This window comes from Schistocerca gregaria, chromosome 5, assembly GCF_023897955.1.
Source record: "Schistocerca gregaria isolate iqSchGreg1 chromosome 5, iqSchGreg1.2, whole genome shotgun sequence".
Classification (NCBI taxonomy): domain Eukaryota; kingdom Metazoa; phylum Arthropoda; class Insecta; order Orthoptera; family Acrididae; genus Schistocerca; species Schistocerca gregaria.
This window is the reverse complement of record NC_064924.1, coordinates 420,035,767-420,047,951: the sequence shown is the minus strand read 5'-3', so window position 1 is coordinate 420,047,951 and position 12,185 is coordinate 420,035,767. Positions and strand designations below refer to the sequence as shown.

Sequence of the window (12,185 nt, the reverse complement as noted above, 5' to 3'; positions counted from 1 at the left end):
CCCGCAGGGCTCGGCTCCGGGCAGCACACTTTACCCGCTCTACACTAATGACGTGCCAAAAATGGAGGGAGGTGAAACTGCCCTCTAAGCGGACCATGCGGCGGCTTATAAAGGCAGCAGCGACCTATACTGCAGCGACAACTAGATGCCACCGTACAATGGGCCAACAACCGACAAATCTCTATGTCTGACAGAGTGCTGTAATGGAGTGACTCCGCACCGTACCTGGCCCTGCTGCTCGACAGGTGTCTGACGGTCGCAAAACAGATCAATAGATCAAGAAGAAGTGGTTGAATCTCTGTATATCAATCGTACCCAGTCCTACAGGGTGGGAAATTATCGCTAGATAGATAGCTTAGGTAGCTTCAAATGGTTCAAATAGCTCTTAGCAGTATGGGACATCGGAGGTCATCAGTCCCCTAGGACTTAGAACTATTTAAACGTAACTAACCTAAGGACATCACACACATCCATACCCGAGGCAGGATTCGAACCTGCGACCGTAGCAGTCTTGCTGCTCGGGACTGAAGCGCCTAGACCCCTTGGTCACCTCGGCCGCCAGAGGTAGCGCAGGGATGGTATCGTGCCAACGATTCTGTACTGATTAGAAGTCTGGTAAATGCCTGCACTACACATCTCAAGAAACTCCTATCATTGTAACGAAAAATTCTCCGCATCATCATAGACGAAGACCGACACGCACCAAACACTCATATTAGGGACCTATTAGGCGAACCAGCCATCTTCCCATACATACTGAAGGAGTCTGAAAACATATTCAGGAAGCTTCCAGTTCGCCTCCACCATATCATCCATTATTAAGTGCTTCCGATAAGAGGCATGTATCAACACTCAACAGATAATTTAGGCTATAACAGACTGCTCACAATAATCATCCATGCACACATCATTCAGATACATAATCATCACCATTTCTGTGTAATCCTAAAAGTTATGCTGGGAGTGAGACACGTGTAGCGATGTAATGCTTCCACGATACGAATAAGCAGACGTCGGGACGTTGTGACGCCAGTAGAGAAGCGGCAGCAGAAGAATGGGACAGTCACGAGAGCTCAGTAATGAAATGATGGTATGGTATTTATTGTCCAGGATATCCACTTTCGGGTTCGGCAGTCCTGTTGCAAGTTTTTTTTAATTCACGCCACTTCGGCGACTTGCGTGTCAGTGGTGATGAAGGACACACGCTACCCAGTCCCCTGCCGGGAATGAAACCCGGGCCCCCTTGCGTGGTAGGGGGTAACGCTACCGCTGCACTACGGAAGCGGACACGAGAGCTTAGTGACTGCGAACGTGGCAGTCATTGTATGTCATCTGAGTAACAAATCCAAAAGGCACATTTCAACGCTTCTAAAGCTAGCCAATTCCAATATTTGTAGAGTGATTTTGAAGTGGAAACGTAAAGGAAGAAACAAAGATAAATCAAGTGTACGCAGATCTCGTTCACTGACGGTCAGGGACCATCGAGCAATATGTAAGGCAGTTGTAGATAATTGCATGACATCAGAGGAAGGATATAGTCGTCAGCTCCACAGCACTACCATCAGTCCACCTAGCATAATGACTCAGCGTAGGCCGTTAAAAAGAATGGGCTACATTGGTTAACAGCTCCTCCTCAGGTAAAAATTTCTGTAGTCAGTGCTACGCGACGCTGGAAGTGGTGTAAAGAGCCACTGGACGGTAGGTGACTGAAAACGACTGATTTGGAGTGACTAATCATGCTATATCTTGTGGCAATCCGATGGAAGTGTCTTGGTTTGCTTAGTGCCTTGAGAATGGTACATGCCAAAATGTGTAGTGCCAAAAGTAGGTATCTTGTGGTAATATGGTGTGGCGGTGCTTCCGCGATTATGGTGTGGGCCCATTGTTGCACTTGAGAAAAAGCAAAATTCGGAAGGATATGAACTAATTTTACTGCACTGTGTTGCCAACAGTTGAGGAACATTTCGAAAACAATGACTGTATGAGCATCATATTGCTCCTTGTCATAAAGGAATATCTGTAAGGCAATGGTTTATGGACAATAATATTCCCAATGGACCGACCTGATCAGAGTTCCAGTCTGAACCAAATGGATCACCTGTGGAATTAGTTAGATCTTCGACTTCCTCCACACCCCAAAGTCCAATCTTGTCTGCTTTGGGCTGTTGAGGAAGAATGGGCTGCCATTCCTGTACAAACAGACAGCTCTTTGAATGAGTCCCCAGCAGAGTTTATTCCGTCATAGTGGCGCTTGGTGGCCACATTCACATTAATTTCTACCAAGAAGTGCCCAGATACTTTTGATTGGAAAGTGCATATGTGCCATTCCCTACACTAACGATAAGTGTTTGAGTTCTCAATCCATTTTCGCCATAGAATCTTTGAAACAAGATCCCAATGAGTAAGAAACGGAACTGAGGGATTTCCGATGTTGAATATCTATAAGAATTTCTAGGTACACCTCAGTTGCATTTCGAACCTGTGAATCATTTTTGCTGTTGCAAAGACTGCTCCTCGTTTCAAAAGATTTACACAGGTATACTGCACCCGTATAGCAAATAACTCATTTCACTTTCCTACATTTAAAAACTGATACGCCAAGCCTCATTAGGACCTTATAGCATTCCCAGTACGTGTTGTCCCAGCATTCAATTAAACATACCTAAAATCCCCCGGTTTTTCTGCAGGTTGCCTTGGTCGTGAGACAAATTCCGGGACTGATAATCACTATCAAAACAATCGAAATTGCGAATTCCTCTGCCCCACTTCCAGTTGACAAGGATGAAACAGATTAGCTCTACAAAGAGCGTCCTCTACTCTTTGAGCTATAAAAATGAGATATATTAGAAAAGAAACGATGTGCACAAAACAGTAATGAAAAAAACGGAACATATAGTTACACTGTACTACAGTTACAATATTCCAGTGAGTCCAGAAACTAGGACTACTGTAATTCAAATATGGCCTGTGTTCTTCTGTTCCACAGATTCCTGAACATGTGTAAATTCCCATAATCGGCTCATCACTTGTGTTACCGACTGACTTCTTGAACTTTCTATCGATACATCATGTGCGTGATACTAACACTGCAATCACACAAGCGCAACCATATTATCTCAACATCTTCCATTTATCATAGAGTAAAAGTGGTTGTCAATTGGAGTGATATTAGGAATTTTCGTACTCTCAAATTTAATAACAGCCGTGCAAATCAGGATTAACTGAAGTACTATCTTGATAGATTTTTCATTCTGCTGTAATCTCAGGCAAATAATATAGACGATTTCATGAGACTGTCATCAGACTGCAGTGTCACTGCGTGTATTAAAGGCTTCTAAATGTACGATTAGCCGCAGCCATACTCATCCAAGTTCGTCCTTAGAGATTTCCAATGTCATCTATCTGTCCTACATTAGGAGGTCAGTTGTAAGAGCCATATATTTCTCTCTTTCTCTGTCCTGGTATTTCCAGACATGCAGCTCTCCATTTCCATTTACCGCTGAGGACCTCTCAGTTATCTAACAGTTTCTGCGTTAGAAGCCCCTGCCTATATGACGAAATTTAAAATTAATAACGTTTACTGAACCTTAGTATAGAAATAATATATTCTCTACCAGAACCTCTCGGCACTCCTTTTGCTCCTCCAGTATTTGTCTCCAACTGCCGTTAATAAATCGACTCGTAAACTGTTTCTTCGACTTCATCATTAATTCGTGATGCTGCATTTAGATTTCTTGATTAATAATTTATTGTGCAATCTGCCAAGTGATTTGATCGAGTGTGATGCCCTCCGAGCATAATTTTATGTTTTCTCTTCCGCGTATCCTTATTGTATCTCTCAGCTATTTTCCATATTATCGTCTTACTTGTTTTGAAAGCTATTTCCAGATAGATGCCTTTAATTCATCGTTATCTGTGACGTATCTGTAGTCGTTACCTTGACTCTCCAGACTTATTTTGGCTACATGCCATGTTCCACTTCAGATTTTCTTGAGTTCCACTTTCGTCGCTGTTTGCTAACACGTCTATGGTAGATACCACGATTTCGCCTACATCCTTTTTCAGTAAGTAAGGAACTTAGTTCTTTACTCATATTGACTGAATATTCTACAGGTAAATACAGCATGTTTCAGCGGTTGGTAAGTGACAAGGAAGATCTCTTTGCATAAGTCTGATGGTAGCCATGTTCCTTGAAACATGATCGCGCTTCTTGTTAGCAATGTACTAAAGCGCATAGTCGACCGGCTCTTAGTGCAGCTTCACCGTCTAGCTTGTACCGCGTGCCTCGGTGGTTGGTTGGCTGCTCCCCGGTATTTGGGTGGGTCCCTGTGTTGTGTTGCAGGTGCGAGAGCCGGGCTGCCCGTACCTCACGGAGAAGGGACAGCTGCGAGTCCAGGTGGAGTGGGAGGAGTGTTACCTGCTCTTCCAGGCCACCTACCACAAGTACGACGACGTGTGTCGCATCCACAACTACCAGATGAGGTGCGTGGCTGACTTCACTAGGCAGCTCCTCACATCTCTTCACCTGCCTCCACTTAAATTTTTATTCTGTTGAGTCTGTATTTCATTTCATTAATTTCTTTTTTTCTGTGGCCACATCTTCTGCAGATGCTTTACGGTTATTGAGGTCTTACATCTGCTTTGCACCTGCAATGAAATGTGTGTTCTTGTCGCAAAACGATTTTACTTTTATTGAAATAAAACATCGTTATTGGCCTGTAAGCAAAGTTATTTAAATTTGACTTGCGTTCTGTATCTAGAAACAGTTCCTCAGAAAAAGGAGGATTCTACATACGGCATTTTATTTTAATTGAAAGAAGTTTGACATTAGGAAATGCCGTCTGCTTGCACGATTTTGTGTCTTATTTCCGTTTGACACTGTTGATTCTGGATTAACCCCATACTGCCTTGCAGAACTATTCATTCCTTGTATTATTTATTTCACTTATCCGGGACGTAGATAACACAAAGTAATAAAAACAGAATTATAAAATGTCGTGTGACTAGGGCCTCCCCTCGGGAAGACAGTTCGCTGGGTGCAAGTCTTTCGATTTGACCCCACTTCGGCGACTTGCGCGCCGATGTGGATGAAATGATCACCCAGTCCCTGAGCGGAGAAAATGTCCGACCCCACCGGGAATCGAACCCGGGCTCTTAGGATTGAATTCTGCCGAGTTCATACTCAGCTACCGGGGGTGAACATAAAAACAGAATACAAAAACACAAATCGACACTGCAATATAAAGTGATGACAAATATTCTCCAAGAGACTGCTGATTTTTATTAGAAAAAGTTAGAATTCAGCTTCCTTGATGTCTTATCACTTGCTAAATATAGAACTCCTGTGCGGGAAGGATCGGACAGGGTTCTGCAGACCAGATTTGGGTCGTGCAGGTCACCACACTTACACAACTCGTCTTCATTCGTGAAACCTCACTTTCTCTAAGGTTCACCATGCATCGTGACAATACTGTCTTCAGTCCGTGTCACGTACGATAGACGAACTCGCGCGGTAGGTTCCTCTTGATGTTCTCCCCAACACTGTCGGTTAATGAATTTCGCAATAACTCTGTTTCACGAGCTCCAGATGCTGATGGAATTGCTGATGATGTGCCTATGAAGCTCCTCCTTGGTCTCAGCCTATATTTTTGCTGCTCACGTCCGAATAGGGGGTGCCTGGGATCGATTTCCTCCATTTTTTGCGCCTGTTTCTCTGTAAATTGTACAGGAGGCATTACACCCACAATTTGACAGATTTTGTTGTCAGGAGTTGTTCGTAGGCAGCCTGTCACAATGCGTCCAATTTCATTCAACGCTATAGCCCACTTTTTCGTACGTACGTAATTTCGTAAGTTATGTTAAACACAATACATTGAAGCACTAATACTCTTTAATTGTGTCTCTCTGGCTAAATATGTCTCGCGTGTTCTATGTAGTGTGGCCAACATTACACTAGTTTTTTCAATCTGAAACTGTTCTTTCACTGCCGTTCACCTTATGCATACATATGTTATTCCATTTCATTATGTTACTATGTACGATTATTTATTTAATATGTAAGACAAATTCAAGAGTACTGATGAAACTGAAAATCTAAGGAAAAAGGAAGATTAGGTTTAACGTCCCGTCGAATTCGAGGTTAGGGAAATCATGGAAAACCTAAATCTGGGTGACCGGACGGGGCTTGAACCATCGTCCACCCAAATGCGATTGAGATATGTTAACCACTGCGCCACTTCGCTCGGTAATTAAAAATTTGTCTGGAGAGAAGATGGTGGTGGGGGTGTGGCAGAGGCGGTAACGGTAAGTGAGCAGTGAGTGGAAAGTGGTAAAATGAAGAGTGACTAGGAAAAGGGTGGGGTTCAAAAGATGAAATGGATTGGGAGGGGGTGGGGAGGGTGAAGCAGAGTTAAGGATTGAAAAGGGAAAGTATATTTTTTTCTTTCACCATGCAAGTTTTCAATTATCTTATATAGTGTCTTGTTTCCAATAGTTATTTGCTCACTGAGTATCTGTTTGTTGTGTATTAATGCTTTGTGTACGAGTATACTCGATGAAAGTTTTCTTCGAATTAAGGAGGTGTCTGTCTTTTTCTATAGTGCTTGGTCGATGGTATTCCTGTTTAAGGTGTTCCGCAAATGATGAATGGTTTGTAGTTTATTTCCATGTCCTGATGTTATCTTGACATCTGGTGTCTAATGTCCTGCCAGTCGTCCCCATGTACGTTTTTCTCACAGTCCCCGGAATTCCTGTAGTTGCGAAGACGGAATTAAATTACACTCAGTAATTCATTTAACTAGTTCCTGACTCGTTGGCGATAAATAACTCTTACTCGTTTCAAATCTTATCTTGTTTCTTAAACAACTTTTCTTTTCTGTGAGTTTGTGTACAACAATATAGAGAACATCTTTGTTCTTCCCACAATACTGTTGATGATATCACATTTCACCTTTAAAAATAAAGATAATGTCTTAACGTAGTTAACTCCAACCAGCTGTGTATGTTTAGTAGTGTGAACATAAACCATCGTTTCCCCTGCCTTTTCCTGTTTTCACGCTGCAAAGAATTATCCATTACATTTCGGCTGCAGAAATCCTATTTCTTCGTCTCATTTTAAACATATTTCTACATGCGGTGTAACAACTTTAAATAAACGTTGTGGATAGGGACTACGTCAACTGAGGATATGGACCATGTGACTTGAGTTAATGTGCTTCAGTCTTAGACTTTCCCTGATATATGGGAGTAAACCCCATACACACTTCCACCTTTGAGAAGTTCGTTCCAGTCAAGCTACCCCTACTCGCTTCTCCAGAGCATTCTGGAAACCTTAGTTTCATAGACTGTATTAAGGTTTTTATACTGTAACTAGTACAACAAATCCAGCTATAATGACGGGGCATTTTCCAGAAGTCATCCGCCAACGTTGTCCCGAAAGCTACGGAGAGTCTCAGTATACTTCGTTGCACTCTCCACAGTATTGTCCTGTAGCTGTTCAGCCGCAACAAGTGATCCAGAGCTGACTGCTGTATTGACGACGGCGTTATTTTACACATGTGTAGCGTTTAACGGTATATGCAGTGTTGGCGAGGGTTATACTGTGCGTAATTTGGCTGCCTTCTCGACACAGTAGCTACGGTAGTCGCAAAACTACTTCTCTCTTCAAGATGCCACGAATATACCAGTAGACATTAGTTCCCTTTAGTGACATTTTATACGTTTCAGTAACAGAACATGGCAGTAAGATCATAAAGGGAATATTTTCCTTATGTTCTGAAGCTGTCATATGTTTTGTCACAAGACAGGTTTTCGGCTTGATAGTCCACCGTGAAGGGACAACGTAAACTAAACTACGGACGACTTTCAATGGCATTATTGATACAGATACAAGAGATACGTAAAATAATGAGATAGAGAGTTTACAAAGAAAGTAGGTTATATTTAACAAAAATAGTAATAAATATTATTTTACTGTTGTAATCTAACACAAGTGTAACTGAGACTTAATTTAACAGACGGGAAAAGAACTAAGATTCGATCAGTTATAACCTGGTATGTGTCCCATATGTTTATTTCAAGTATTTCCGCCGGCTTTCATCTTTGTATAAATAATTCAAAAGCCAAGATCGCTTAAACACTGTTTACTAGATGACCTGCTTCAACACACTAAAGGCAGCTCGAGCTGCGGTCATGTGTCAAATAGTTTTATCTTGTGACTTCGGTTTTATATATCTGATGGAATAGAATGACCATGAGAGCAGTTGGTTTTTAATTTTTATTTCTGCGACAATCATTTTATAACAGCTGGCCTGCCTCATGTATCGTTATATGTTATGCGACGTTCACATCCGATGATGGCACCTTTAGTGTGTCGAAACCGGTCATCTAGCAAACAGTGTTTAAGCTATCTTGGCTTTTTAATTATTTATACAAGAGAGAGATCGCCCCACTGAAGGATGTGCAGATGAGATCTTGCAAGATCCAGGATGATGAGCTGAAATCGGTCTGCAAATTTAAATACCTGAGGTCTTACATACAGAGGGACCTAGGACTGGAAAGCGAGATACAACACCGAATAGATTGCTGTTGGAACAACTGGAGGAAAATGAGGGGAGTGTTGTGTGACAAGAAGGTGAGCACTGGGTTGAAAGGTAAAGTGTACAAGTCGGTGGTGAGGCCTGCTATGATATACGGGGCAGAGACATGGCCAATCACAGTAGCCCAGGAAAGGAAGATGGAAGTGGCGGAAATGAGGATGCTGAGGTGGACGTGTAGGGTAACAAGGAAGGACAGGATTAGAAATAAATTTGTTAGAGGAGCTGTGAAAGAGGGATCCATGGGGGAGAAGGATACAAGACTAAGGTGGTACGGACACTTACAGAGAAAAAGGGAAGAGTATATCGGAAACAGAGTTGAAGATATAAAGATTGAAGGAGCGAGAAGGGGAGGAACACCGAAGATGAGGTGGAAGGATAAGATATCTGAGTACCTAAGGGAGAAATGAAGGTAGAAGCAATGGATAGAGTACTATGGAGGAGAAGGATCCAGAAGAGCAATGCCGACCCTACGTTACGTGGGACAAGTCGACAATAAAGAAGAAAGAAAAAGAAGTGATCGCCAACAACACACAATGTGTTCATTGCAAGTTTCATCTTTGTGCTATTTAAAATGCAAAACTTAACGATATACATCGTATATTTAGTTTTCCGTTAAAGCATGTTCCACAGAGAATGAATAAGTCTGTCCCAGACCCAACCTCTGTAATGTTACGACTACGTCAACGTTCTCTTACTCCTCAAAATATGCAGGTCAATTCAAAAAGAATTCAGCGATTACAACAGGCTGTAACTACACTGTTCAGAAATATCCAAAAACAGCCATGTAATACAAATTGACCACTAGATATCATTACATGAGGACCCGACATTATAAAAAAAAAAGACGGGGAAGACTATGTTTTCAATAGAGAAGTAGTAAAAAACCCGCCAGGTTAGCCGAGAGCGCTAATGCGCTGCTTCCTGTACTCTGGTAGGCGCGCCGGCCCCGGATCGAGTCTGCCCGCCGGATTAACGACGAGGGCCGGTATGCCGGATGTGGTTTTTAGGCGGTTTTCCACATCCCTCAGGGTGAATAATGGGTTGATCCTCACGTCCCGCCTCAGTTACACGACTCACAGACATTGAAACGCATCCGCAATTTTCCATGATTTACACTTGACGCTGATAGATGGGGTACTCTGATTCCGACCTGGGGTGGGGGGGGGGGGGTACAGGGTGGCGGCAGGAAGGGCGTCCGGCCCCCCTTTCACATTAACATGCCAAATCAGATTTAACCACGCTAACCCCGTGCAAAATGCGGGACCAAGGCGCAAGCGATAGATAGTAGAGAAGTAGTAACAGCAGAATGAGTTGGCCAGGAAAGCGTAGTGGCTTACAACATGGAGTCACTTCAGTAACAAATCGAATAGGGACGTTTCAGTCCTTCCAAATCCGCCCAAGTGGTCTGTTAGTGATAAGACCGGGAAGTCTAAATGCGAAGGAAGAAAGACAACTAAATCAAGACCAGGTGGACCTCATATACTAACGAAGAGGAACCGACAAGCACTGCAGTGGGTGGTTATGAGGAAATCACATGAAATCAGCTGAACGAATCACTCGTGAGTCCCAAAGGGCACAATGATTATGAGTAAGTAATTAGAAAGAATGGGATGCAGTGATCGAACAGCTCCTCATAAGCCACTCATTTCTGTTGTCAGTGCTAAGCGACGAATGAGGTGGTGTAAAGAACGACGCCAATGGAAAGTGGATGACTAGAAGCGAGTGATTTGTTTGGATTTGGCGAACACCTGGATAACGTCACTTGGTATCACGTTTAGTACCAACAGTAAATTACGGGTGAAGTGGTGTTACGGTATTGGGGTGTTTTTCATACTTGATGTGAGGTCCCCTTATCGTGGTTATGAAAACGCTAAATGACTGTGATATGAATACATTTTACAATGTTGAGCACTGCGTAAAATGGAGGAACAGTTCTGGGAGGGTGAGTATTTGTACCCGCATGATAATGGACCCTGTCATAAAGGCGTGTCTATGAGGCAGTGATTTGTGGACAACAAGATTCATGAAATGAACTTACGGGCCTAGAGACCTGATCTGAACCCGGGGGAACTTCACTCAGTTGAGTTACGTCGTAGAATTCACTGCAGATGCCAGCGTCTAAGACCACCGCTTTCTGTGCTTCCGACTGCTGAGGACGAATGAACTGCCGTTCCTCCACAGACGCTCAGATGCCTCACTGAAAGTATATCCAGTGGAGTTCTAGCCATCAAAGAGGCTACACCCCATTACAATGTCCACTAAAAGGAGTCCGGATACTTCCGTTCAGATAGTGCATTCAGTTCTTAGCAGTATATCTACAATAATTACAGAAAATGTCATAATTGTAAAAACTTTCGAGTGGTGCAAGCCAAATTAAGTTGGAGCAACGGTGGAGACATACAGGATATTTGGAGGTGAGGCAGCCTTCCACGTAAGTGGCACGGTTAATATTCGAATATGACGTACAGAAAAACCTTAATGTTTGTGAAATTGGCAATGAGGCAGCCTTCCACGTAAGTGGCACGGTTAATATTCGAATATGACGTACAGAAAAACCTTAATGTTTGTGAAATTGGCGATGAGGCAGCCTTCCACGTAAGTGGCACGGTTAATATTCGAATAGGGAGCACAGAAAAACATTAGTGTTTGTGAATGAATAACAGCGTATCATGGAAAGTTAGTGTGTACTACGGGCTGTCAGCACAAAACCTGTCCTCTCCAGTTTTCTTCATTGAGTTAAATGCCTTATTTACCTGTAGACGCTTGAGCAATGATTACTGGCACAGCTTGATAAGGATTCCATACGTCAGACAGAAGGAGCATCCCCACATTCTCAGACCAGCGTCTTCCAAGCAGTAGAGTCGTTCACACTAGAGATGACGACAGTGTGGTCTGCTCTTGCCCTCCTGTATCTCCGAATCTGACTCCCTTAGATTTATTTTATAAGGTAATATGGAAGACCATTTGTATGTGACTCCTTGACTGAAAACTATTCCGCACTGAAAAATTTACATTCCCAGTGCGTTGTCATTGGTGACTGCATATATCCTTCAGAATGTATCCCACGAAATCTATGATCTCTTATACACAAAACGCCAAAGAAACTGGTATACGTACGTGTGATTAAATACAGAGATATGTTAACAGGCAGAATACGACACTGCGGTCGACAACTCCTAGATAAGACAAAAATTGTCTGGCGCAGTTTTATGTCGGTTACTGTTGCTACTATGGCAGGTGATCGAGATTTAAGAGAGTTTGAATGTGGTGTTATAGTTGGCGTTCGAGCGATGGGACACAGCATCTGCGAAGTTGCAATGAAGAGGGGGTTCTGCGTATTATGACTTCACGAGTGTACCGTGCATATCAGGAACCGGTAAAACATCAAATCTCCGACATCGCTGCGACCGGAAAAAAATCCTGCAAGAGTGGGACCAACGACGACTGAAGAGAATCGTTCAATGTGATAGAAGTGCAACGCTTCCGCAAATTGCTACTGTTTTCGGTCCTGGGCCATCAACAAGTGTCAGCGTGCGAACCATTCAACGAAACATCATCTATATGGGCTTTCGGAGCCGAAGGCCTACT

General features: G+C 42.9%; 1 protein-coding gene across 1 annotated transcript in view; it reads left to right on the top strand.

Moving 5' to 3' along the window:
* LOC126273365 (uncharacterized) overlaps positions 1 to 12,185 on the top strand; it is an 87,296-nt gene that overhangs the window by 70,527 nt on the left and 4,584 nt on the right. Inside the window, exon 3 of the mRNA XM_049976914.1 lies at positions 4,343 to 4,482. Coding sequence (XP_049832871.1) covers positions 4,343 to 4,482 — 140 coding nt within the window. The remainder of the gene's footprint in view (positions 1 to 4,342; positions 4,483 to 12,185) is intronic.